Source organism: Castor canadensis, chromosome 10 (genome assembly GCF_047511655.1).
Source record: "Castor canadensis chromosome 10, mCasCan1.hap1v2, whole genome shotgun sequence".
In the NCBI taxonomy this organism is placed as follows: domain Eukaryota; kingdom Metazoa; phylum Chordata; class Mammalia; order Rodentia; family Castoridae; genus Castor; species Castor canadensis.
In genome coordinates, this window is record NC_133395.1 from 114,950,323 (window position 1) to 114,975,907 (window position 25,585).

A 25,585-nucleotide genomic window follows, 5' to 3' on the forward strand; every position below is an offset into this window, starting at 1 on the left:
CTTTACTATATGCAAAACACTCATAACACAGATGTGTCGGGCTGGCACAATGACTGCAACTGCTATTTTAGAGACTGAGCATGGGGGCTCGTGGAAGCTCAAGTCTAGTTTACAGCACACGGACGTTGAACAATGAGGCTGAGTCATATCCACACACTCCTACTTTTAAATGCTGTGTTCTCTATTTAACATTTTACTTCAAATTGCAGAACAAATACTAGGCCTTCATCCTTCCTAATATCTGAATACATTGATAATTACTCAATGAAATCCAGAAAAAGCAACACAGGAAAGAAAGCCAATTCATTGTTATCTCTTCTGCTGTGGAATTCATGTGTTGCTGGATGGGGTAGATGGTACATAGGAAACATCAGGGGAGGTAGCAAAGTAAGAAACTTGACCTTGAGATTCTTTGAAGCTATTTTAGAAAGTAAAATGTTATATTAAGAGCTATGTAGTGTACCTCTGTGTGTGCATAATTATTGTTCCATTGATTTATTGTACACATGTCAAAAAACATCTGGGCATTAATACAAGTTAACACAAACCAACCAAAGAGCCAAACCCAGACAACTTTCCTCCTACCCTTCATCCCATTACCTCTCAAACACAAATTTCCTAGTAGCAGAAACTTGCTTACAAAGATGAACTATTGCACCAGTTTATCTATTGTTTATACCATATTCTAAAAGAGTAGCCAATGACATCTGTCATTTATATGACATTCTAGAAGAACAGCCAAAGCCAGTTGACCAGAAACTCTTCCCATTCTGGAGAAAGCACTCTTCTATTCTGGTAAGAGCTTTCCAGAATGTATCAGGAATCAAACTGTGAGGAGCTGTCACATGAAACCTCTTCTAAGGATGAGCACCACATCCTTTATATGCATTTAAACTCAGAGCTTTCATTGTTGGACATAATGAAACACACTGTGTCTCCTCTACTGAATACTCATCCTCTAAGCAACCACACATTAGTATGAAGATAGGGTGACTTTCATTTCTTTCTGGTATTCCCAGGAGTAGAGAAATGACCTTTAAAGTATTGTATCATACTGCCAGAAATCCTTTGCCTATGATCTCACAATTAGAGCTTATATCAACCCAATTGCTTTCTCTAAGAGATGGACATCATTAGATAACTTTCTTTTCTCCTCTGTTTCTGTATACAAAAAGAACTTGATAAAAAAGAAAAGAGGCAAAAGAAATTTCCTCAGATGTTTCCAGCTGATAAAATCATTAACCTCATAATCCCAACTTCAAAGCAGAAGATTTAGAAATACCATCTCACTTTCTTGGAGAATAATATTTTCCTACTTCAAAGTACCATCTCTTCATTGGTTCATTTTAATTATTGAACATTGGACAGATGCTATCCACATGATGTCACCACGTTTTGTTTTTTTTTTAATGCAATTGGTCTACTTTGGACTACATTAATTTGAGAGAAGTAAAACACAGGAGGGGAATAAGAAAGTGAAAAGCGGACAGGGTAGGGTCTACTGTACTTAATACTTTAAGACAGTAAAAAGAAAAGATCCCCAAAGCTGACTTCTTCTTGCCTTTTGGAGAAGGCATCAGAAACCTGACTGCCTGTTTGGGCAAGTGGACTGACTACATAATTGTCAGAAGCCAGAAAAAAAGACTAGCTGGGCACTCCAGTGCCTGCCTACTCAACTCTCTTCCCACAAAATCACATTGCCAAGGAGCAGCAAACTGTTCCATAAAAGGACAGAAGGTAAATATCTTCAGCTTTGTGGGCCATACAGACGCTTTTGCAATTGTTCACCTCTGCTCAATTGCTTAAGAAAACAGCCAGAGTACTGTACCATGCACATGAGTGGGTGTGGTTATGTTTCAATAATACCTTATTTACAAAATCAAGCAGAGGGCCAGATGTGGCCAACAAGTTATCATTTGTCAACCTTTATACTAGACAACTGCTAGATGGAAGAAATGTTCTAAAACTATTTTGATACAGTAGGTATTAGCCACATGTGACTATTAAATGTTTAAAACATGGCTTATGTGACTACAGAACTACATTTGAAATTTCACTAAACTTTAGTCAATTTAAATATGAACAACCACAAGTGGCTAGTGCCTATATTACTCAACAGCCCAGTTAAAGATAATGTTTACTGCTGCCTCCTCAAAGTAGATACAGTCATCTTCCAATTTGTGACACAGATTAAATTCTTATCTTAAATAAATCCATACCTATCCAGTTGGGAACCTATTTCCTTTCTCCTCCAGACACTGTGCTAAACATTAACTGAGTACACATTCTATTCTCTACTCCCATTATCTCCTAAAGCATATCCAGACATTGCTCAAAGAGAACATGCAAGTCCCTTAACACAAAATCAGAAGGACTTATCACATTCTTTGCTAGATTGTCTACTGCTTTTTATAAGGGTTTTATTTATACAACAACTACATTGTGTTTTACATTTCTTAGCAGACCCAAAGGTATAATCCTATTAAGTAGAAGGAAGGTAATAGGAGAGCAATATATTTTTTGTTCTTCTAAATATGAATAAAGCAATTTTAAAAACAGCATTTCTTTTAAGAAACAATATTACTTTCTTCAATGGGAAAAACAACCTTGAAAATGGAGGATACTCCTTAGGAAGAAACCCTGGGAGCTACGGGTGCCAGGATGTACACAGATGGTATGCACAGCAAAGTAAGGTATTGCCCATTCTAATTATTTTATGATTTTTGAAAAAATGAAATCAGTCCAGATCCAATCCCTTATCTGTGATTCCCAAATTTAAAAAAAACCTTGAAAAAGGAAAATTTCAAGTGTGAAAGAAGCTCTTTGCATGGCACAACCTGATATGAACTGACAGGAGACAACATACATAATCTATATTTAACCTAGTGTGAGAGGTCTTTGTTGTTGTTTTTGTTTTCTGCAGAAAGATTCATATGTTTGCTTACAGGGTGTTGCTATTACCCCACTGGGAGTATTATACAAACTATGATTACATGCAGTGTATCTCACCTTTCTAAAAGAATAAAGCAAAAAAAAAAAAAAAAAAAAACTGAATTCAGAAATGCAGCAGGCCCCAAGGATTTAGATACGGGGTCTGCTACAGTAAGATACACAGCTACTCAGGAAGGACATTTTCTATCAACTGAATATCTCTGCTGTCCATAATCCTCCAACAGTGCCTTACCTCAGTCTGAAGGATGGCAGCCCTCTGTTCTTTGGCAGTAAGCGACTCTTTAAGCACTTCGATATGTTGCTTGCAATCTGAATTTTGATTGCTAAGGGTTTCAAGCTTTGTTTGTAAGGCAAGAAGTTCTGATTCCTTCTTTGAAAGTTCCTGCTTCAGCTGATCAATCTGTTAAACAAGAAAATTTGGAGAAATTAAAAAACACAATTCCTACACTTCATATATGACAAAACCTGATTTCTCTCAATTTTCAATAGCTACCAATTACCAACATGGCAGACCATGAATTTGCCTGAACAGAAGGCCTGGGAATCATAGCCTTAAGAGAGGCCTGGGAATCATAGTCTTGGGGGTACAGAGGAAGCCCCTAAGAAAAAGCACAAATAACATAAGTAGATTTCCTTTTACCCCACTGAGGCCATAGACTCGCAACAGAATGAAGGCTTCTTGGTAAAAGGTACTCCATGAAACCCCAAAGTCAATTAGCATCACAATCCTCTAGAGGGCCAAAAGGGAGCAGAGACAGTTATTTAACTCAAGATATAATCCACAGTGGAGATGATAAAAGGAAATCATTTGACTAAAGACAATTATATACATAAAACATTGGTGGGGGTTCCTTTTGGTTATACTTTAATACTGAGAAAACACAAAAGAATATTAAAATATACATGAGTTATAAGGAAAAGCAATGCAAGAAACATCTATCATCTGATTCACCTATCTCTTTCCTCTCTCTCTCTACCTCCCTCCTTGTCTATCAATCTATCTATTTATATATATACATATATAATGTATATGGATAGTCATACATATATAGGTATATACAGCTAGATACATACATACATATATCACATATATATTCATACATATATAGATATATACAGATAAAATATACACACACTCATATATATATATATGGAATTACCTGTGTCTAATCCCATTTCTATCTCCTTGTACCCACCTTTTGAAATAATTATTCACACACTCCCTCAAATTTTTTGTTTGTCTTTTAGAGTTACCATATATTTCTGCATCCATAAATAATGTACTGTTTCACTCTGCATATTTTTGAACTTCATTTGTGTCATGTGTGCTTTTTTTAAGCACTTATGTCCTAGAGATTAAACATGTCCATGTAAATCCATGTATATAGAACTCATTCATTTTCACTGAAGTAGAGGATTCCATTATAAGAATTCATAACAATTAATTTGTCCATTCTGGTACTGATAGATATTTTGATTTATCCTTAGAATTTTGCTCTTATAGCATTACTTTCAATATTCTTAAGATCATCTGGTCCACAAAGCAATCTGTTTTTGAGGAGTTAAATTTCCGAACTACATAGCATACATATCTTGATCTAATTTTACTAGATAAAACCAAAATGTTTTCTGAAGCAGTTACATTGATTTTCATGACCACAAGTAGCTTGTAAGTATGCCAGTCACTCTACATGTTTACCAATATCTTATGTCACCAGTCTTTCAAATTTTTGCTAATTCAATATGATTTATGGTAGATGATCTTCAGAGACAACTTGCACCAATTCCTTCCTTCTCATACACAAATGTCACTCCTCAACTAGAGGTGGAGTTTATTTACCCTCTCATGAAACTTCACTGGAACGTGACTTGCTCTGAACAACTGAATGCAGTAAAAGTATCAGTATGCCTGTTTCCAGTCCTAGCCTACAGGAGGACTGGCAGCCTCAGCTTCCTCCCACTGGAAGCCAGACACCATATTATAAGTCCAACCACCTCGTGACTGCCATGATGCCAGGAAGTCCACAACAGCCAAATAGAAAAGTCATGCAGAAAGATTGAGAGGCCTGGTGATAATAGTGGCCCCTGTGTCTTGTTCCAGGCCTTAAAGAGAAGAATTTCAAGGGTTCAATTTGATGATTAGCTTTCTTTCTTTTTTTTTCTTTGTTTGCAGAAAAATAGTTTTATTTCTTCACTAACATAGTTATTAGATCTTTACAGGTAGTCTTTTAAATTTTAGAGAGTTCCCCTTCACTACAACTGTTTGCCAAAAGATTTAAAAATCATTAGTGATCAAACATTTTTCATCTTTAATATGTTGTAACAAGTTACATTAATAGAATTTTTAACATTAATCACTCCTTAAATTACTATGAAAAACCTTTGTTAGTCAAGACATTGTATTTTTTATATGCTACTGGATTCAGCTTGTAAATACTTTGCTAGGATTTTTTCATCTGTCTTTATAAGACTGGTCTGTAATTTTCCTATCTTGTGCTGTCTCCTTGTCGGTTTTAATATTCATTTAGTCATTGCACCTTCTTTTTAAAGTGTTCTGAAATGATTTGTATAAAATTGGGTTTTGTCCCATTAATAGACCTTAGAAAATACCAACAATACCATCTAGAACTAGCATTTTCTTTTCTTTTTCCAAAGAACACTGGTGAGTCCTCCACACACCCAATTTTCCATTCCATGTAAATTTCCACATTTGCTGGCAGGAGATTTTTATAAAATACACTTAAGTTTTCCATCAACAGCATCTATATTTATGCCTTCTCTTTCGTTTCTAACATTCTCTATTTTTAACCTCCCTTTTTTTCCCACTGGTACTAGGGTTTGAACTCAGGGTCTCACAGTTCAGCCATGTCACCAGCCCTTTTTGCCTTAGTTATTTTTTCTAGATAAGGTATCACACTTTTGCCCTGGCTGGCCTCAGACCAACATCCTCCTATCTCTGCCTATGTACTGGCTGGGATTACAGCTGTGTACCACCACACCCAGCTTTTAAACTCCTTTTCTTGATGAAGCTCAGCAAAGGCATGTCAAGTTAAATATAGAGTCAATTTTAGCTATGTTTATCATGCAATTACATTTTCATTATTTATTGCATTAATTCCTGCTCTTCTTTTTAAATTATTTTCTTCCTTCTGCTTTCTTTGGAATTATTTTATTTTATTTTCCTATCTTTTTAAGTTGGGTGCTTATCTAATTTTCAGCCTTTTTTCATTCCTTATATAAGACTTAAGACTATAAAAATCCCTCTCAGTATCATTTACATTAATTCCACTAACTCCATTTGTGATACTGACATTGTTCAATTCTATTGTCTAGTCTCCATTATTATTTGCCCTTTGATCCATGAATAACTTATAAGTGTATTTCTTAATTTTCACAGAAAGTGTTTACTAGTTTTTTGTGTGAATTTTTTCCATTTCTTACTTGCTTTATGGAAATAGAATATGGTCTATTTGAAACTTGGTATGTCTTCCTTTATGACAATGTATGATCAATTATATATTAAGCCTGACAAAATTAAGGCATTTATTAAAGATATATGTGATTTTTTTAAGAGCTGTATTTTTTAATAAACTTTTTTCATGGAAGCCTTATATGTATACAGAAAGATGCAGAATTCATTCATGTACAGCTTGATGAATTATCACAAAGAAAACATAACTCAAAAATGACTGAGGTTTAAGGGAAATAGAAATCACCAGCATCATCCCCCACCCCATCAATCCTTCAATTTCCAATCTTAGGATCAAGATATTTATCCTAACAGCAATGTAGTAAGTTTTTAAAGCAAGTAGGGGATGGGTTTTTTCCTTTAAAAAAAAATGCTTTCCTGAGCTGGTGGAGTGGCTCACGTGGTAGAGCTCCTGCCTAACAAGCAGGCAGCCCTGAATCCAAAACTTGGTACCATCCAAAAAAAAAAAAAATTCCAGAGAATGGAATATGGGGGGCTGGGAGAAGAATGGCAATGAATCAGAACAACAAAACAGTCATCCAGGTGAGAGATGCTGCCCTTATTTGGGAGATGGAATTGAGATTTGTCAAAAAGTGTCTTGACCTATGTGGATGGAGGTATCAAAACTATGAAATACATATGAGGGAAAATTCATTCAATGTGAGTGAGACAAGACAGAGTGAAGTATTAGCGATTTGAGAAAATGCATTTAGAAATAATCAAAAAGCAGTTGGACACACACACTGTCTTGGAGCTTGAGAGATCTTAACTATATACTTAAAAAAAATCTTTTGGGGTGAGGGGGTTCAGTTCAGGGGTAGAGAGCTTGCCTGGCAGCACAAAGTCCTGAGTTGGATCACTAGCAGGACAAAAAACAAAACAAATAAAATTGCCTATGGGTTGTGCACATGTATGCTTGCTTCTATGAATAATGAAGATATATGTGATTTTAATTCAACTACCTTACTTTGTGCTTTCTATAGGCAATGTCATTTCGTCTCTTTTCTTTCCTGTTTTGTTTTTAATTCATTATTACTTTTTTACAGACCATACATGTTTGGGTTTACCTACACATTTATTACTACCTTTGCTTATTATCCATTGTTGCATCCCAGACATTCCCTTAAGAGTCTCCTTTTGCTTAAATGCACCAACTACAGCTCTGACAAGGGGTTATTATCCAAAATTCAAACAACTGGATCACAATAATAATTATAATACTTAGTAACTCAACTTTAAAATGGGCACAAAACTAAATATATATTTCTCAGAAGATATACAAGTGGTCACAAATGTATATAGAAATGCTTGATATCACTAATCACCAGAGAAATGCAAATCAACGCACAATGAAGTATCGCTTGATTCTAATTAGAATGGCTATTAGCAAAATGACAAAAGAGAATAATTGCTGATAAGAAAAGAGAACTCTGCACATTATTGGTGGGAATCTAAATTAATAAAGTCATTATGAAAAACAGAGTTATCAAAAAAAATGGAACTACCATAAGATCCATCAACCCCACTACTGAGTATACATCCAAAGTAAATGAGTCACAATGTTGAAGTGACATCTACATTCCTGTTTTTATTGTAGCACTAATCACAATAGCCAAGACATGAAAACAATGTGAGTGCCCATTAACTGATGAATAAAGAAAATGTGCTAAATAGACATAAATATAATAGTATTCAGGCTCACAAAGAACAAAATTCTGTCAGGCACAGAAAGATAAATACCACATGACATTACCCATATGTGGAATCTGAAAAAGTTGATTTCACAGAAGTTGAGAGTATATTTGTGGTTAGCAGAAGCTGGGGAGAGTCCGGGGAAGGAGTGAAGGGGAAAGGTTAGTCAATGGGTAATAAGTTATGGTAGAATAGAAGAAGTAAGTTCTGGTGTTCCACCTTTGACAATTTGCTGTACAGGTTAAGACAGGAGGATCATAAGTTCGAGACTAGCCTGGGATATATAGGAAGTTTGAGGCTACATAGTGAAACCTTGTCTGGCAAAAAAATTGCTTCAATAGGGTTTTGTCAAACTCAATTTTTGTCTAAAATATCTCAATTTTACTCCTTTTTCTTGTCTATTAATGCTGAATATTAAAAATAATTTTCTAAGCTAAGAGATATTTTCTCTCAACATGCTGAAAAAATTGTTCTACAATCTTCCAGCTACCAGAAGCTACTGAGAGTCAAACTGTTACTACAATCTCATTCTTTTAAAGGTAATGGGTTTTTTTTCCACCATTTGCATTTTACAAAACAGCTGTATTGAAGTATGCTTTACAGACCTTATAATTCATTTTTAGAGCATACAGTTGGCAGTTTTTAATGTATGCAAAGCATTGTGCAATCATCAGAAATTAATATCAGAACATTCTCATCATCTCCAAAAGAAATCCTGAGCCCAGCCTGAAGTAGCATTAATCTACTTTTTGTCTCTATGCATTGGCCTAGTCTGGACATTTCATATGAATAGAAGGATACAGTATGCATACTTATTGAATAGTTTATTTCACATGACGTGTTTCTTCAGGGTTCACCCATGTTGTGGTGTGTATTAGAACTTCATCCTTTTAATGGCGTATGATAATCTACTATTGGAGTATGCTGTGTTCCATTTATCCACTTATTGAGTGATAGACACTTAGATTGCTTCCAGGTTTTGGCTGTTATGAACAATGCTGCTAAGAACATTCTTGTGCAAATCTGTGGGGACATATGTTCTCATTTCTCTCTAGTATATACCTAGGAGTCAAATTGTTGGACCACAAGGTACCTGTCTGTTTATCATTTTGAGGAACTTTTAAACTGCTTTCCAAGGCCACTGTACCACTTCCCATTCCCACAAGCAATATATATATATAAGTTCCAGTCTCTTCACATGCTCACTAATGCTTATTAATATCTATTTTTAAAATTATAGCTATTCTAATGTGTGTGTCAAGTGATACTCCACTGTGCTTTTGTGTGTTTCCAATGACTACTAGTATTTAGCATCTTTTCATGTGTTTCTAAGCCATTCATAATCACTTTTAGAAAATGTACTAACTGCTTTTGAAGACTTTTTCTTTGTCTCTGTGATTCCGTAGTTTTACTTTGATGAAAATATATAGATTTCTTTATATTTATTCTATTTGGGGTACTTTAGGCTTCCTGAATGTACAGATTGTACCTGTCATCAGTTTGAGGAAAATTCTCAGCCTTCATCTCTTCAAATATGGCTTCTCAGTAGTGACTATGCTCCACTTCATCTCTCTTTCACTTTACAACTTTTATCTTCACACAAAAACCTATTCTATCTTCCCTGTACTTCAACTTGTCTTTCCTAATTTCTTCTTATCTTTAATTTCTTCAACTAAGCTTGCTAATTTATTGTCTTCTGCTGTGACTACTCTATTGTGAAAACTAAGCTTTTAAATACCTGTTTTTATATTTTCCTACTTCTAGATATTTTATTTGGTTATCTTTGCATTTGCTTGGAATTTTTGTAGTCTCTTGATCTTTATTCATATTCTTAATTCCTTATATTAATCATTTAAATATATGAAAATGCATATATTCCATAGTCTTTGTCTTATAATTTTAATTTCTTAAATCTTTCCTTCTGGTCTGCTGTTTGTTTTTTCTACTTATGATTGTTATGGTAGCTTGTTTTTTTACTTTTTATTGTATATTCATATTTGCTGGAACTTTTTTCTGGAGAAATCCTTGAGGTTTACATTGAACATGTGGTCCTTCAGAGTATTTGATTCTGTTGATATCTGGAGGCACTCCCAACCAAGGACTACATCCTCACTTGAATTTCTCAGATCATCTCACACAGCACATCCATTCAAGAGCCAACTATGGTTAAGCATGCTCAAAGCCACTGTTTTCACCTTTCACTTGGCTCAAGATTTTAAAATAGAGCATTCTCCTAGAGATTCCAAATCTAAGTGGAGGAGGGGTGGAGTCAGGAGGTTAATTTTGGTTTACCCTTGAACTAAGAGTGCAACTGTCTTTGTGGGTTGTAGTAGAAGGGTTCTTATTAGATGCCTCATCTAAATCAGCACAGCCTCTGTCTCTTTCCTCCAGTGCTCCTGTGACTGCAGAAACTAAAGCTCAAGCCTAACAAATGCCAACATGAATAACCTCTGTTCTACTTAGAATACAAGTTCCCTGCAATTATGGCCTTATTTTTGACCTTTGAGATTCTAACTGGAAAGCTCATATAAATTTTAAAACATGTTAAAAGTATATTTCACTTAGCATTTTCTGTTGTTTTCAGCCACAAAAACAATAAGCAAGCTACTGCTATAACAGCTGAGCATGAACAGTGTGGTACACTTAACAGAGAGTGAGACCCCCATCTTTAAACGTGTATAGGTTGTACAACTTGCAAGAAAGGTAGCTATGGAGAGAAATCCCTTATGCAAGAAATCACACTACACCAGAAACCAAATAGGTTACATCCAGCTTACCAATGCTAAGGGATTGGGAGGGGCTAAACAGAAAATGATCTTGAGAAAAGTTCTGAATCTCCTTAACGGTTCCCTGAGAAGGAATCATGATTGCTTATCCATGTGCATTTTGAGCCAAGTGAGTACTGCTCAGGTGTTTGCAATTCATGATGCACATTACTGCCTTATAACTGAATGAATCATGACTCCACGGTCATTTCTGTCTAGAACAAATTAAGAAGTTCCCTCTCTCTCATACACAACAAGAGCAGAATATAAATTTTAAAAAGAGGGAAAACCAGCACCGGGATTACAAAAATAATAAAAGACAGTAAACTTGTTGTGATCGGCATATCAGCTCTCTTCTCAGGGGTATGGCCCCCAAATTACATCTAGTTATAGCTGACAGTAAATATATAGTTGATTCCACATATGAAACTGATTCATCTGAAATGAAACTCAAAAAGCTTTCAGCCCTACATACCTAAGCAAAGATGATGTTTATAGTCAAAAAACTGATTTGTGCTAACTGCCACAAATACTGGAGTAGAAAGCTGGTATGAGGGCCAAGATACAGACAAATTTTAGTGAAATCACAGAATGGCACAAATAGGAAAGAAGGGCACAGGAGACTGTACATATAAATATAAATAAAATAAAAAATGGGCTGATACTGATAAAGCTATTTCAATCTATAAATATTAACTAGGCAGTGGCTTCAAATAGCTTTCAGACTACCACTGCCATGAGGTAAATTTTAAATAAATATTTATGTAGACAACAGAAAAAGGCTTTTCTAAGGGGAATACAGTTACAGGGTAAAAAATCATATTCTTCCATAAAAATATGCCTTTTGCTTCTTTTATGACCATAAACTCAATAAAAATAGAAAGTGAGGCAATCAAACATACATGAGAACTGAAGCCTGGGAAGGTCTGTGCCTCTGATGGCCAGAAGAAAAACCCATCGGAATTACATCACATGTTTCATATGAAGTCCATGTGGACATCAGGCACACTTCATTCTGTCTGAAAATTCTTACCCCACTTATGTCTGTGACACAGCAACACCCTGAGAAAACCACTCTGCCAAGGAAAACAGCTTCTTTTTCACTGCAGATACAGCCCTCATGTGTAGAAAGTGATATGCTTATTATAATGCAGTTTGGGTTATGAGGTTTGTAATCCGTTAGAGGTTTATAAGAAAATGTGTTACAAATTCAGAATAAAGGCAGAGATCTAAGACAGCAGAGTGGCGTCTTTGGCAAACACTGAAAACAGAGGGAGCAACTAATATAGAAATACTGGGATCAGTAGATGAAAAATGTGTTAGGCTAGGAACAAAGCTTTGTACAGAAAGGGGATGCCATCATTTTTTGGAAAAACAATTATTTATATGGTACATTCCATTCTCAATGGCTTAATAATGTGGCTGAAAGTACCTCATGCTTTCCATGGCCTCTTAGACAGCTTCTCCAGTCTGATTCCTTTAAGCCTTTGGAGTTGAGATAGGAAATGGAGTTTCCAGCAAGGAAGAGTTGCACAGATCAGGAAGTCTTCTAGACTCTTGGTTCTCAATGTCCATATGCCGAAGGACTTGCTAGATGCTGGGATTTTTCCCCACCCACTGTGTCTGCTGTTCATGCTTTCACATCAGCTGAGATTGACAACTCTGCTTTTAGAAGATGCAACCCATCTCCCACTTTCCCAAAAATGTGATGTCCTGGTTGTGCTATGTTGTCATATTTATAGTAAACAATTTAGGTCTTCACTGCTACTTAATTTAATCACAGAGCTTTCAAGAGGCCCTATCAGTTCCAGCCCTCTGCTCAACATTGAAATGGAGGTGCATGGACTTCTCTGTGGCTATTTAAAATATTTCCTTTCCCCCAATCTACATGCTTTATTCATTGTAGTAACTAGTGCTTGCCTCTCAAAGTAGGAACATTAAAAGCAATCGGTAAAAGAATGAGCAATAAATGTTATGGTTAAATCCAGAAAGAATATTCTTTCAATGAATAAAATATAAAAACTATCTCTTACTAGCACTTATTAGCTACTGTTTATCAGTCTATAAGGGATATCTATAACACAGACTCCTTTTTATTTGTATTTATTAGAAGTCCATTTTTCAATTAGTTTAACTGTATTATTTCATCAAATACAACACTATCTCATCAGCATTATTATATTTAGTTATACTTCTAAGAATAATGTTTATAATCACTTTTTTGAACCAAGCACTTTAACTACATTATCTTAAGTAATCCTCATTTAATGCCCTTGAGCCACCCTCTATGTCTTGCAGTGTCAGCCCATTTTATAGAAGAAGAAAGTGTGGTTGTGTGACTTAAGTCACTGGTCACTGTCCCAGGGCTAGGCAGCCAGCAGGGGTAGGCTAGAGATTTGCCATACTCTGTTTGAGTCTTTAGCCTACACTCTTTCCACTTCACTCCACCACATAATCACTACAAACACTCCTCAGACCTGATCCCCTTTTGAGCTCTGGAAAGTAACTAACCACTAAAAGTTAAATCTAACTCAAGGTCTGATGGTCTCTCAGAAAACTATGGACTAATAGTAGTCATGACTTCCTTGCTGAAGATCATATAAATGTTTCATTCACCTGGACTGAGTCCAAGTGAGGAACAGAGTTTGCCAATTTCGTGGCATTTCAGCTATAGAAATGGCTTGAAAAAAAAAAATCAATCAGTCTCTCCTTGTTGAATGATAGGGTTGTGATGGCAAGTTTAAATCGTAACAACAACCCCCACGCCTCCTCTGAGTTCATTCAGAGCTGTGCCCCTGGTCTTGATTCCCAGAGTAATTGGGGCACTGTCTTTGAGGCGCTTGTTGCACCTCAGCTCAACATTCTGAGAGGAAGGAAAGTGGAAAAGAGAACAGAATGGGAAACTGGACAGGGAAACTTATTTGTCATTTTGTGGCAATTCCTGAAAAGAACTAGTTCCATTCAAATCCATTGGACATTCTACTTCAGCTATCTCCAGTCTTTGAACCACATTTTTAGTCATAATCTCAATGTCTATTTTAGAGTTAGAAAGTTGGCAGAAGTAAACATAGTATTTTGTTTTTTCCTAGAACAATCACACATGCATACATAATATATATATATATATATAAAGTAAATGCTAGACATTATTTCCTCTTAAAATTGCCAAATTTTCAAGAGTATGCATGTATTTCACAAGTGAGAAAAATAGTTTCAATATTATTTTCTCTTCTCTCTCACTGCTTTCTCTAACTCTGTTGCATCTTAATAATAAGGCAAAGAACAGCATTAAAATGCAGAACAGGAAAGAGAGCATTTAAGAATAAATGGTAGAAGAAGAAAAAAGAAACTATAACCAACTTGTCTTTAACAAAGGTGCTAAAAATATATGATGGAGAAATAGCAGCCTCTTCAACAAAAACTGCTGGGAAAATTGGTTAGCAGTCTGCAAAAAACTGAAACTACATCCATGTATATCACCCTAAACCAGTATTAACTCAAAATGGATCAAGGATCTTAATATCAGACCTGAAACTCTGAAGTTAGTACAGGAAAGAGTAGGAAATACTCTGGAGTTAGTAAGTATAGGTAAGAACTTTCTCAATGGAACCCCAGCAGCACAGCAACTAAGAGATAGCATAGATAAATGGGACCTCATAAAACTAAAAAGCTTCTGTTCATCAAAAGAAATGGTCTCTAAACTGAAGAGAACACCCAGAGTGGGAGAAAATATTTGCCAGCTACACATCAGACAAAGGACTGATAACCAGAATATATAGGGAATTTAAAAAACTAAATTCTCCCAAAACTATTGAACCAATAAAGAAATGGGCAAGTAAACTAAACAGAACTTTCTCAAAAGAAGAAATTCAAATGGCCAAAAATCACATGAAAAAATGCCCACCATCTCTAGCAATAAAGGAAATGCAAATTAAAACCACACTAAGATTCCACCTAACCCCTGTTAGAATAGCCATCATTAGCAACACCACCAACAACAGGTGTTGGCGAGGATGTGGGGGAAAAGGAACCCTCTTACACTGTTGGTGGGAATGTAAACTAGTACAACCACTCTGGAAAAAAATTTGGAGGCTACGTAAAAAGCTAAACATTGATCTACCATTTGATCCAGCAATACCACTCTTGGGGATATACCCAAAAGACTGTGACACAGGTTACTCCAGAGGCACCTGCACACCCATGTTTATTTCGGCACTCTTCACAATAGCCAAGTTATGGAAGCAGCCAAGATGCGCCACTACTGACGAATGGATAAAAAAATGTGGTATCTATACACAATGGAATTTTATGCAGCTATGAAGAAGAACGAAATGTTATCATTCGCTGGTAAATGGATGGAATTGGAGAACATCATTCTGAGTGAGTTTACCTTGGCCCAAAAGACCAAAAATCGTATGTTCTCCCTCATATGCGGACATTAGATCAAGGGGAAACACAACAAGGGGATTGGACTTTGAGCACATGATAAAAGCGAGAGCACACAAGGGAGGGGTGAGGATAGGTAAGACACCTAAAAAATTAGCTAGTATTTGTTGCCCTAAACACAGAGAAACTAAAGCAGATACCTTAAAAGCAACTGAGGCCAATAGGAAAAGGGGCCCAGGAACTAGAGAAAAGGTGAGATCAAAAAGAATTAACCTAGAAGGTAACACACACGCACAGGAAATTAATGTGAGTCAACTCCCTGTATAGCTATCCTTATCTTAACTAGCAAAAACCCTTGCTCCTTTCTATTATTGGTTATACTCTCTCTACAACAAAATTAGAGATAAGGGCAAAATAGTTTCTGCTGGGTATTGAGGGGGTGGGGGGGAGAGAGAGGGGGCGGAGTGGGTGGTAAGGGAGGGGGTGGGAGCAGGGGGGAGAAATGACCCAAGCCTTGTATGCACATATGAATAATAAAACAATAAAAAAAAAAGAAGAAAAAAGAAAAAGAAATTTAAGTTGGTGTGGTGATTATCTTCAGATGCCAAATGATTGAAACAGAGGAACAGATAAAAGCATGTCAAAGTCTCAAAAGACCTCTTTATGACTATTCATAAATTTAGTAATTATGCATATATTACAGATGTTCAGGTGTTTCACCCACTGAGAGCCCAAAGTTTAATTTTTGAAAAACTGAAGCCAAGTCTTTAAAACTTGCAATTGTGATAAAAATTAACAGAGCCAGTTCCTCTAATAATATTTTATATTCTATAACAATTGATAACAATAATAATAGTTATAAAAAATAATAACAATAATATCAACAACAATGTCTGGCTTTTGTTGAGTGATTTCTAGAGATCAGATAAGGACCAGCTACTTTAAATGAATCAAATCGTTCAAATGAATTGTCAAAGTGACAATTGTCACTCTGTCAATGACAAGGGTAATTTTCTTATTCCGATTTCAAGAATGAAGAAACTGAGCCTTACTAAGGTTGAGTAATTTGAGTATGTGGAGCATTGAGACTTAAAATCACTTATGTATTAAACACTGTGCTAAGACCAAAATGACTCCATGTAAGTAAAACAAATTAAACTGGCTTATAAGAGCAATAAGTTTTGAGACAATCACATTCTAGGGATGGACAAGAAATGTGATAATATGGTAAGTCCAAAAAAAAATGGCAAACAGGGTAACTGTGAAAATGTGGAAGAGAAAGGACTAAAGCTATGGGAATTCCCAAGACACACATACCAAAGGAACTCCTTAGAAGAGACTAAACTTCACAGTGAATAGAAATCTCACCAAAGGTTTTCTCTGATCCCTTCTTGGAATCTGTATTTCTGAATTAACAATCTTCCACATTCTTTCTTATTGTACATATATTTCATGATATTATATAAAGCAGATTATGTGGATATGACAAAAAAAAGTATATGTGCAAACCAATACTTTCTAGTCACACCAAGAATATAAAACTCTGTAACTTTGAACCATACCTTTGTCTTCATAAACTTGGAGTGACTTTTGTAAACCTCTATTTGTTTGATCTCTTCCTCTCGGTCCTCAGTGCTCAGCACACCATTGGCTTTTAACATCTGGATCTCATCCTCAAGGTCCCTTATGTTTCGCTCCAATGAAGCGATTTTTGTGTCCTGTTGGTAAAAAGGAAAGAAAAAGAGAACTGTTTTTTCATGATTGTCAAAACAGAATTTAAGAAAGCAGTAGTGGTAGTGACACATTAACTATGGTGCAGACCTACCCCTAAATTGAGAACAATTTGTATTTTCACTTGTGAGATGATTAAATTCTGAATCAAGATCATGTTTCCACACAATACAGAGAGACCTAGATATGTTTCACTAATATCCAGAACCAAATTACCAAACAACAGTGACAAAAGTAACTATAGTGTTAAAAAACAAATACCATTTCAGTGAAAAAACGTGCAGTTGAGTGTATAGTTAACCAAGGTATGTTTTTGGGTTCACTTATAAACACAAAAATGGTTTGCTTGTGTGTATATTCTGTGACTGGTTTTATAAGGAATGTTTGGAGTCTGACTCTAAGAAAGAAGAAAATTCAAACCTACTAATGGAGAAAAGGATTCTCATCTGAAATACAGATATAAGTGAAATTAAATAACTAAATCCTGACTTAGTATGACTGATACACTAAATATTGAAAATTTATAGCAATGGGAAATAATATATCACAACATCATGATTTATTTGGCGAGCAGTCAGGTCCCTACGTGACAAAAAACATGACTACCTTGCAGGGCATTTCTAACCTATTGATTTACAGACCCCCCAAAAAACTAGAAATATTACATTCAGATGTGGGATTGAGAAAAAACATTCAATAACAGACTCTATACACAAAAGAGTCCATAATAAGAAATGATGCTTTAGAAAGTGTAGGAGAGAAAGCTCTAACAGGGAACCAAACACACACGCAAACAAAAAGCATTTCTCCAGCCTCAGGAATTAGACTCAAACTAGTCTTTGCAATGAAGCAAGTCAAATGTTTGATGGAGTTTCTTGCTACCACCATTTACCTGCTATTTTAATGCAAAGACTCAGGGGACCTGCATTAAATTTGTCATTGAACATTAATGGCAACTCACTTTTTTAGAATCTAAAAAGGCTAAGCATTCCAAAAGTAAACATGATGAATGGCCTACTCCATTTATAGCCTATCTTTGTGACCATTGTATGTTTTATTTTTCTATATCACATAATCAGGCATATCCCATGTATCAGTATAACAATTATGATTATTGTAATTAACAGTCTCATCACATTAAAAGGAAGAACAGTGACAACTACTTATTGAGCTCTATTACATACCTAGAATCAAGTGCTAAAAGTGTAGGTGCTTTCGTTAATTCTCAGAAAAACCCCAAGAAGATGAAATTAAAAGATTAAAAAATTTTCAAGATTATAAAATGCTATAGTCTGCAATTCCATTTTCCTTTAAAAATAATACCTATTGTGTTTTTTCCAGTTATAAAAGCAATATACTTTAAATTCATAGAAAATGTCCTCTAATCCTACTATCCAGAGATAACCACCACTCATGTTTTTATGCATAGCCTCTGTGTTTTTCAATTTTAGATGCAATTTCTGGGAATCATTTATACTGCCAGTTGAAGTAAGGGAAGTGTTACTGGCCAAATGCTTATGTTTCCAAAAATTTATACATTAAAGCCCTAATACCTAATGAGGCAGTATTTGAACATTGGGCTTGGTAAGTAATTAGGTATAGATGAGGTCATGAGGAAGGGGCTCTTATGATGACATTTAGTATCCTTGTAGAAAAAGACAGCAGAATTCTGTTTCTCTCTCTCCCATACAAGAACACAGCGAGAAGGTGGCCACCTACAAGTCAGGAAGAAAGTCTTCATCAGAACCCAACCATGATGATACCTTTACCTCAGACTCCCAGGCATTGGAATTGTGAGAAAATAAATTTCTATTGTTTATACCACCTGGTCTATGGCTTGTTGAGGCAGCTCAAGCAGACAAATAAAGGAAGTTATGTGTAGTGTCTCATTTGACTTCTGAACGATGAGATGCCCCATAGATTAAAAAGCAGCAGCAGCAACAATAATGAAAAGGCTGAAATAAAGAACTTCTAAAAATTCGTAAGAATCCTTCCAAATAAGTGAGTTATTTTAGTCAGCAATTTTCTTGATTATAAAATGGAGACATGCTCACAATTATTAAAAACTTGAAGTTACATAATTCATTGTCCACAATCCTATCACCCAGCTATACCCACTACTAACATTTTATCTATTCCCACAAAACAATTAAGATTATATTTTCACCCTAAAACATATTTTAAAATCAATTAAAATTCTAATCAGTTTGATATAGATTCTCTTTCTGTTAAGATACAAATTGGCCAATGATGATATTTACAGATATCTAAACACATGTGTTAACAATTCACAAAAGCCAATTACAATCTGTATGAGTTTAACTATGACCGTGAGGCAGGACGAGGGGAGGAAGATCAAGTGGTAGAATGTTTATCTAGCATACATGAGGCCCTGAGTTCAATCCATAATACCACAAAAGCAAAAAAAAAAAAAGTGTTCAACTTAAGTGTGAACATAAGGGCCAACATCCTGCCTTCTTCCTATATAAATACCCTAGGATTTCAGACCCAAGTCTGAGATGCTATATGTTTACATTCTTATATGTTTTTACTTGTGCATGTATAGACATACATAAGCATACATGTATTTATACAGCAATATGCTTTGTAGTCCTCAAATCTTAGATGCCACTTGGAAGAATTTGGACCCCGATTATGTAGGCAAGGAGGAAATAATGTGCTTCCTCAAGAGCCCTCAATTTTATGCCCAAGCAACTCCGAAGGCTTTAATTAGCAATAACCACAGCTGCCATTTCTAAATGGGTTGGAAAGAACTTTCTACTGGATGCCAAAGAATTATAGAGTTTGAATATACCATCGAAAGATAAAGCTGGTTAAGATAAAAATTTTCTTAACAGAGCAAAGCTTCTTTGCCTATGTACATCTAAGTTAAAAGTTCACCAAATGATAAAACATTTGAAAAACATTTTTCACTTTTACTGGTTTTCTTAAATTAACCAACCCCTTTTGCTTTCTTCACAAATTTAATTTTTTCCTTAAGCCACATGTGTTCCAAAATACAAAAAGCAATGAAAAAACAGAAATGGGTACTGCGGGAGGCACTTCAATAAGCATCTATTTATTGTGTCCTTATTTATACTTCTGTTCCTAGATAAATCAACTTCCAAGGCAACAGAACTCATTCTTAAAATGATGAGTACAGAGAAAAGTTAGTAGGAGAATAAAATTAAGGTCCCCAGAGGATAACAGGTATAAAATATAGAGCAAAATATAGAGCTATATTAGGTGGATTTTGGTTGTGACCAAGAAGATATTCGAAACATCCACAGAGAGATTAAGAAAATCAAACCTGCAATCAGAACCTGTCAACAACATGGCTGCCACATTCACTCGCCACTTATCAAATGCCTTGGCTTCAAGAATTCAGGAAGAGTCGCTGGCACCAAGACGGCTTGGGAAGACTCGGACCAGGTGAGCTTCGCGGTACTGCAGTACTCCCATAGACAAGCCTGGGCCAGAGCAGCATAGCCCCCTGGACAGACCGACCTCCACCGGGGGAAAAAAGAGAAACTGAGTAATAAGCAATAAAAGCAATAAAGACACGCGGGAAAGAGGGAGGGGCGCTCTGAGCACTGAAGACTGGGGGAAGGGAATCCTTCCCGGGACTGTAAATGAACAAGCCGGGGTGGGGGCCGGAGAGGCTCTGGAGGGAGCAGGGCGCGCGCCCAGCAACCAGGATCGGGGAAGCTGGTGAGAGTGGTGGAGGGAGGAAAACTCCACAGGAGAGGAGGAAAGACCCACTTCCCATGTGAACTGTAAACAAACATGGCAGCTGGCAGGAGCAGCAGCACCGCCCAGTAATCAAGAGCAGGAAAGCCTGTAAAAGTGGCAGTGGGAGGAAAATTTCACAGGAGAGGGGGGAAGACCCACCTCCCACATGAACTGTAAATAAACATGCAGGCCTGACAATGCGGGTGCAATGTCACCTTTCCCAGTGTGCTTGGAAAGGGGAAAGCCTGTAGCAGAGGCTCCCGCACAGGAGAACTCTGAGCAACAAAGCCTACGGGTCCAGGGGAGTGCTAAGCTCACCCCAGAGATCTGCATAAATAACGCCACCAGCAAGAGCAGGCTGACAGCAGTGGGCAGGAAAGCCACAGCTGCAGATACCATTCTCAGAACTGTCTCCAGACACTTTTTTTTCTTTTTCTCCCTACCTTTGATGAGAGAACAACTGAATTACACCTGCATGCTGAAAAACTTTCTGAAACTGTATTGCATTTGAACTTGGGACACTTGGTGGGGTTTTTTTTGTGCATGTGTAGTTTTCTTGTACTTTATGCATCCCTTTGATGAGACAACTACAGAACAACATCTGAGGCACCAGCTCCAGGATTTGAGACTGAGATGGACACCCAAATTATTAAGACTGAAACTTCATTGCATTTGAACTTGGAGGTTTTTTGGTTTTTTTTAATTTTCTATTTTTTCATTTTATTTTAATACATTTATATATATAGATTTTTCTTTCATTTACTTATTTTTTATTTTTATTCTTATCTTTATGCTTTTTATTTTTGATTTTCAATCCTCTCTCTGTCTCTCTAATGTCTGTTCAGCTTACTGTTGATTAGTACACTAAAGCTCCCTGTTTATACCTTTGAAACCTTCTTGTCTCATACCTTATCCTGTTTTCTCCTTCCAGTCTGTGTATTTGAATTTCCCATTTCTTTAACTTCTTGCCATCTCAGCTCACCCTTCCATTCTAAATATTACCATTATTATTATTACAAGCTAGAAAATACTTAATTGCACACAGTACAGGGACAGTAACAACACCAAAGACAATGACGGGAAGACAGAAAAAAGAGGGAAACCCGTTTCCCCACAGCAAAAAATTAGTACAGGAACCAGAGGGGAATGAAGAAAACAGGTACTCAGATCCAGGCTCCAAGAAAATGAAGATAAACTATGCCAAACGACCCAATGAAGCCCACAAGAATAATTTAAAAGAAGACATACTACAGGTACTCAATGAGAATTTTATAGAGATGATACTGGATAGGGTCAACCAAAACGTACAGGAGACACTCAAGAAATTCTAAGACAACAAAAATAGAGAATTTGAAAAAGCAAAAGAAGAAATAAAGGAAACCATAGAAGCACTGTATAAACACCAAAGTGAAAGAGAGAACATGATGAATAAACAGATAAATGAAACCAGGACAAAAATAGACAACATTAAAGAGGAAACCACCCAGGATATGGAAAACCTCAGAAAAAAGAACGAAACAGAACTGCAAAACAAAACGGAAGGCCAATCCAGCAGAATAGAACAAACAGAAGACAGAATCTCAGAACTTGAAGATGAAATGGTAATTAAAGGAAAAACCAAAGAACTATTAATTAAACAACTCAAGACCTGTGAAAAGAAAATGCAAGAACTCACCGACTCCATCAAAAGACCAAACTTGAGAATCATGGGCATCGAAGAAGGAGAAGAGGTACAAGCGAAGGGAATGCGTAATATATTCAACAAAATAATAACGGAAAATTTCCCAAATCTAGAGAAAGATATTCCCATACAGATGCAAGAGGCCTCCAGGACACCAAACAGACTAGATCAAAATAGAACTACCCCATGACATATCATCATTAAAACAACAAGTTCAGAAACTAGGGAAAGAATATTGAAGGCTGTAAGAGAGAAAAAACAAGTAACATACAAAGGTAAACCCATCAAAATCACAGCAGACTTCTCAACAGAAACATTAAAAGCAAGAAGAGCATGAAGTGAGATCTTCCGGGCACTGAATGAAAATAACTTCAACCCCAGGATACTCTACCCAGCAAAACTATCATGCAAAATACATGGAGCAATAAAAGTCTTCCGTGATAAGCAGAAACTAAAACAGTATGTACCACAAAGCCACCACTACAAAGGATTCTTCAAGGGATTCTGCACACAGAAAGTGAAACCTAACTTAACCATGAAAAGACAGGCAGCACCAAACCACAGGAAAAGAAAAAGCAAGACAGTAGAGAGTAACCTCAACTTAGGTACACACAATGAAACCTTCAAACAACTAAGAAAACTAAATGACAGGAATCACCACATACCTATCAGTACTAACGCTTAATGTTAACAGACTTAATTCCCCCATCAAAAGGCACCACTTGATGAAATGGATTAAAAAGGAAGAACCAACAATTTGTTGTTTACAGGAGACCCATCTCACTGACAGAAATAAGCATAGGCTAAGGATGAAAGGCTGGAAGAAGATTTACCAAGCCAATGGCCCCCGAAAACAGGCAGGAGTAGCAATACTTATCTCTGACAAAGTAGACTTCAAACCCACATTGATCAAATGAGATAAAGAAGGACATTCCATGCTAATAAAAGGGGAAATAGACCAAAAGGAAATAACAATTATCAACCTGCATGCACCCAATGTCAACGCACCCAATTTTGATACAGGAAAGAGTAGGAAATACGCTGGAGTTAGTAGGTATTGGCAAGAATTTTCTCAACGAAACCCCAGCAACACAGCAACTAAGAGCTAGCATAGATAAATAGGACCTCATAAAACTAAAAAGCTTCTGTTCATCAAAAGAAATGGTCTCTAAACTGAAGAGAACACCCACAGAGTGGGAGAAAATATTTGCCAGCTACACATCAGACAAAGGACTGATAACCAGAATATACAGGGAACTTAAAAAACTAAATTCTCCCAAAACTATTGAACCAATAAAGAAATGGGCAAGTGAACTAAACAGAACTTTCTCAAAAGAAGAAATTCAAATGGCCAGAAAACACATGAAAAAATGCTCACCATCTCTAGCAATAAAGGAAATGCAAATTAAAACCACACTAAGATTCCACCTCACCCCTGTGAGAATAGCCATCATAGCAACACCACCAACAACAGGTGTTGGTGAGGATGCGGGGAAAAGGAACCCTCTTACACTGTTGGTGGGAATGTAAACTAGTACAACCACTCTGGAAAAAATTTTGGAGGCTACTTAAAAAGCTAGACATTGATCTATCATTTGATCCAGCAACACCACTCTTGGGGATATACCCAAAAGACTGTGATTAGGTTACTCCAGAGGCACCTGCACACCCATGTTTATTGCAGCACTATTCACAGTAGCCAAGTTATGGAAACAGCCAAGATGCCCCAGCACTGACGAATGGATTAAGAAAATGTGGTATCTATACACAATGGAATTTTATGCAGCCATGAAGAAGAATGAAATGTTATCATTCGCTGGTAAATGGATGGAATTGGAGAACATCATTCTGAGTGAGTTTACCTTGGCCCAAAAGACCAAAAATCGTATGTTCTCCCTCATATGCGGACAATAGATCAAGGGCAAACACAACAAGGGGAGTGGACTTTGAGCACATGATAAAAGCGAGAGCACACAAGGGAGGGGTGAGGATAGGTAAGACACCTAAAAAATTAGCTAGCATTTGTTGCCCTAAACTCAGAGAAACTAAAGCAGATACCTTAAAAGCAACTGAGGTCAATAGGAAAAGGGGCCCAGGAACTAGAGAAAAGGTGAGATCAAAAAGAATTAACCTAGAAGGTAACACACACACACAGGAAATTAATGTGAGTCAACTCCCTGTATAGCTATCCTTATCTTAACCAGCAAAAACCCTTGTTCCTTCCTATTATGGCTTATACTCTCTCTACAACAAAATTAGAAATAAGGGCAAAATAGTTTCTGCTGGGTATTGAGGGGGTGTGGGGAGATGGAGGGGGCAGAGTGGGTGGTAAGGGAGGGGGTGGGGGCAGGGGGGAGAAATGACCCAAGCCTTGTATGCACATATGAATAATAAAATAATAAATAAAATAAAATAAGTGGTGTTTACCCCAGCTCCATACTGGGAGAATCAAGCCCCAAATGAATGCCACTGAGGAAGTCAAAGCCATGCAATGATCTTGGCATAAAAACTTGACTGAAGTAGAGTCAAACTACTATGAATCCAGAAGATAAACATAACCCATTTTCAAGGGAGTTAAAGATGAAAAGAAAGAAAGTTAAAATCAGTCATCAAGTCCAAAGTGAACAAGAGAGACAGAGGCTGAGAAGATGATGGAAGTCAAGAAAGCCAGTTCCAAGTAAAGACAGACATAGAGACAGGAGGAAGAAAAGAGATGAGAAAAGGCAAGATCAAGATGAAATAAAGGTCAAGACAATTACTAGGAAGTGGACCTTGGGGTTCCATACTACATTTTGTTAGGTCTAGGTTATCTGAATTTAAAAACATAAGATCATTTGTGCATATGGGTAAAAAAAATATGACCAGTGTAGTAAGTTTGCAAGTTGAAGGCAAAAAGGGTGAGTGTTTAAAAAATAATAATAAAAAAATAACAAAAGCATGGGAAAAAAATAATAAAATAATGGTGTTTAAAAGACACAAAAAACTCCACCCAAAAACTAGATACCATAAAAAGCTTCAGAAAAGTAGTAGGATACAAAATCAACTTACAAAAATCAGTAGCCTTTCTCTACACCAACAATAAGCAGGTTGAAAAAGAAATAGGAAAACAATTCCATTTACAATAGCCTCAAAAAAATCAAATACCTAGGAATAAACTTAACAAAGGATGTGAATGAC

At 36.4% G+C, this 25,585-nt stretch overlaps 1 protein-coding gene across 18 annotated transcripts in view; it reads right to left on the minus strand.

Moving 5' to 3' along the window:
* LOC109683367 (ERC protein 2) overlaps positions 1–25,585 on the minus strand; it is a 998,591-nt gene that overhangs the window by 626,844 nt on the left and 346,162 nt on the right. For all 18 annotated transcript variants that reach the window (XR_012436318.1, XR_012436316.1, XR_012436319.1 and 15 more), the window contains 2 exons: positions 16,827–16,982; positions 3,185–3,352 (listed from right to left, as the gene is read on the minus strand). Coding sequence is in view for 13 of the 18 variants with exons in the window: in XM_074043977.1 (XP_073900078.1) it covers positions 3,185–3,352; positions 16,827–16,982 (324 nt within the window). In the remaining 5 variants the exon portion in view is untranslated. The remainder of the gene's footprint in view (positions 1–3,184; positions 3,353–16,826; positions 16,983–25,585) is intronic.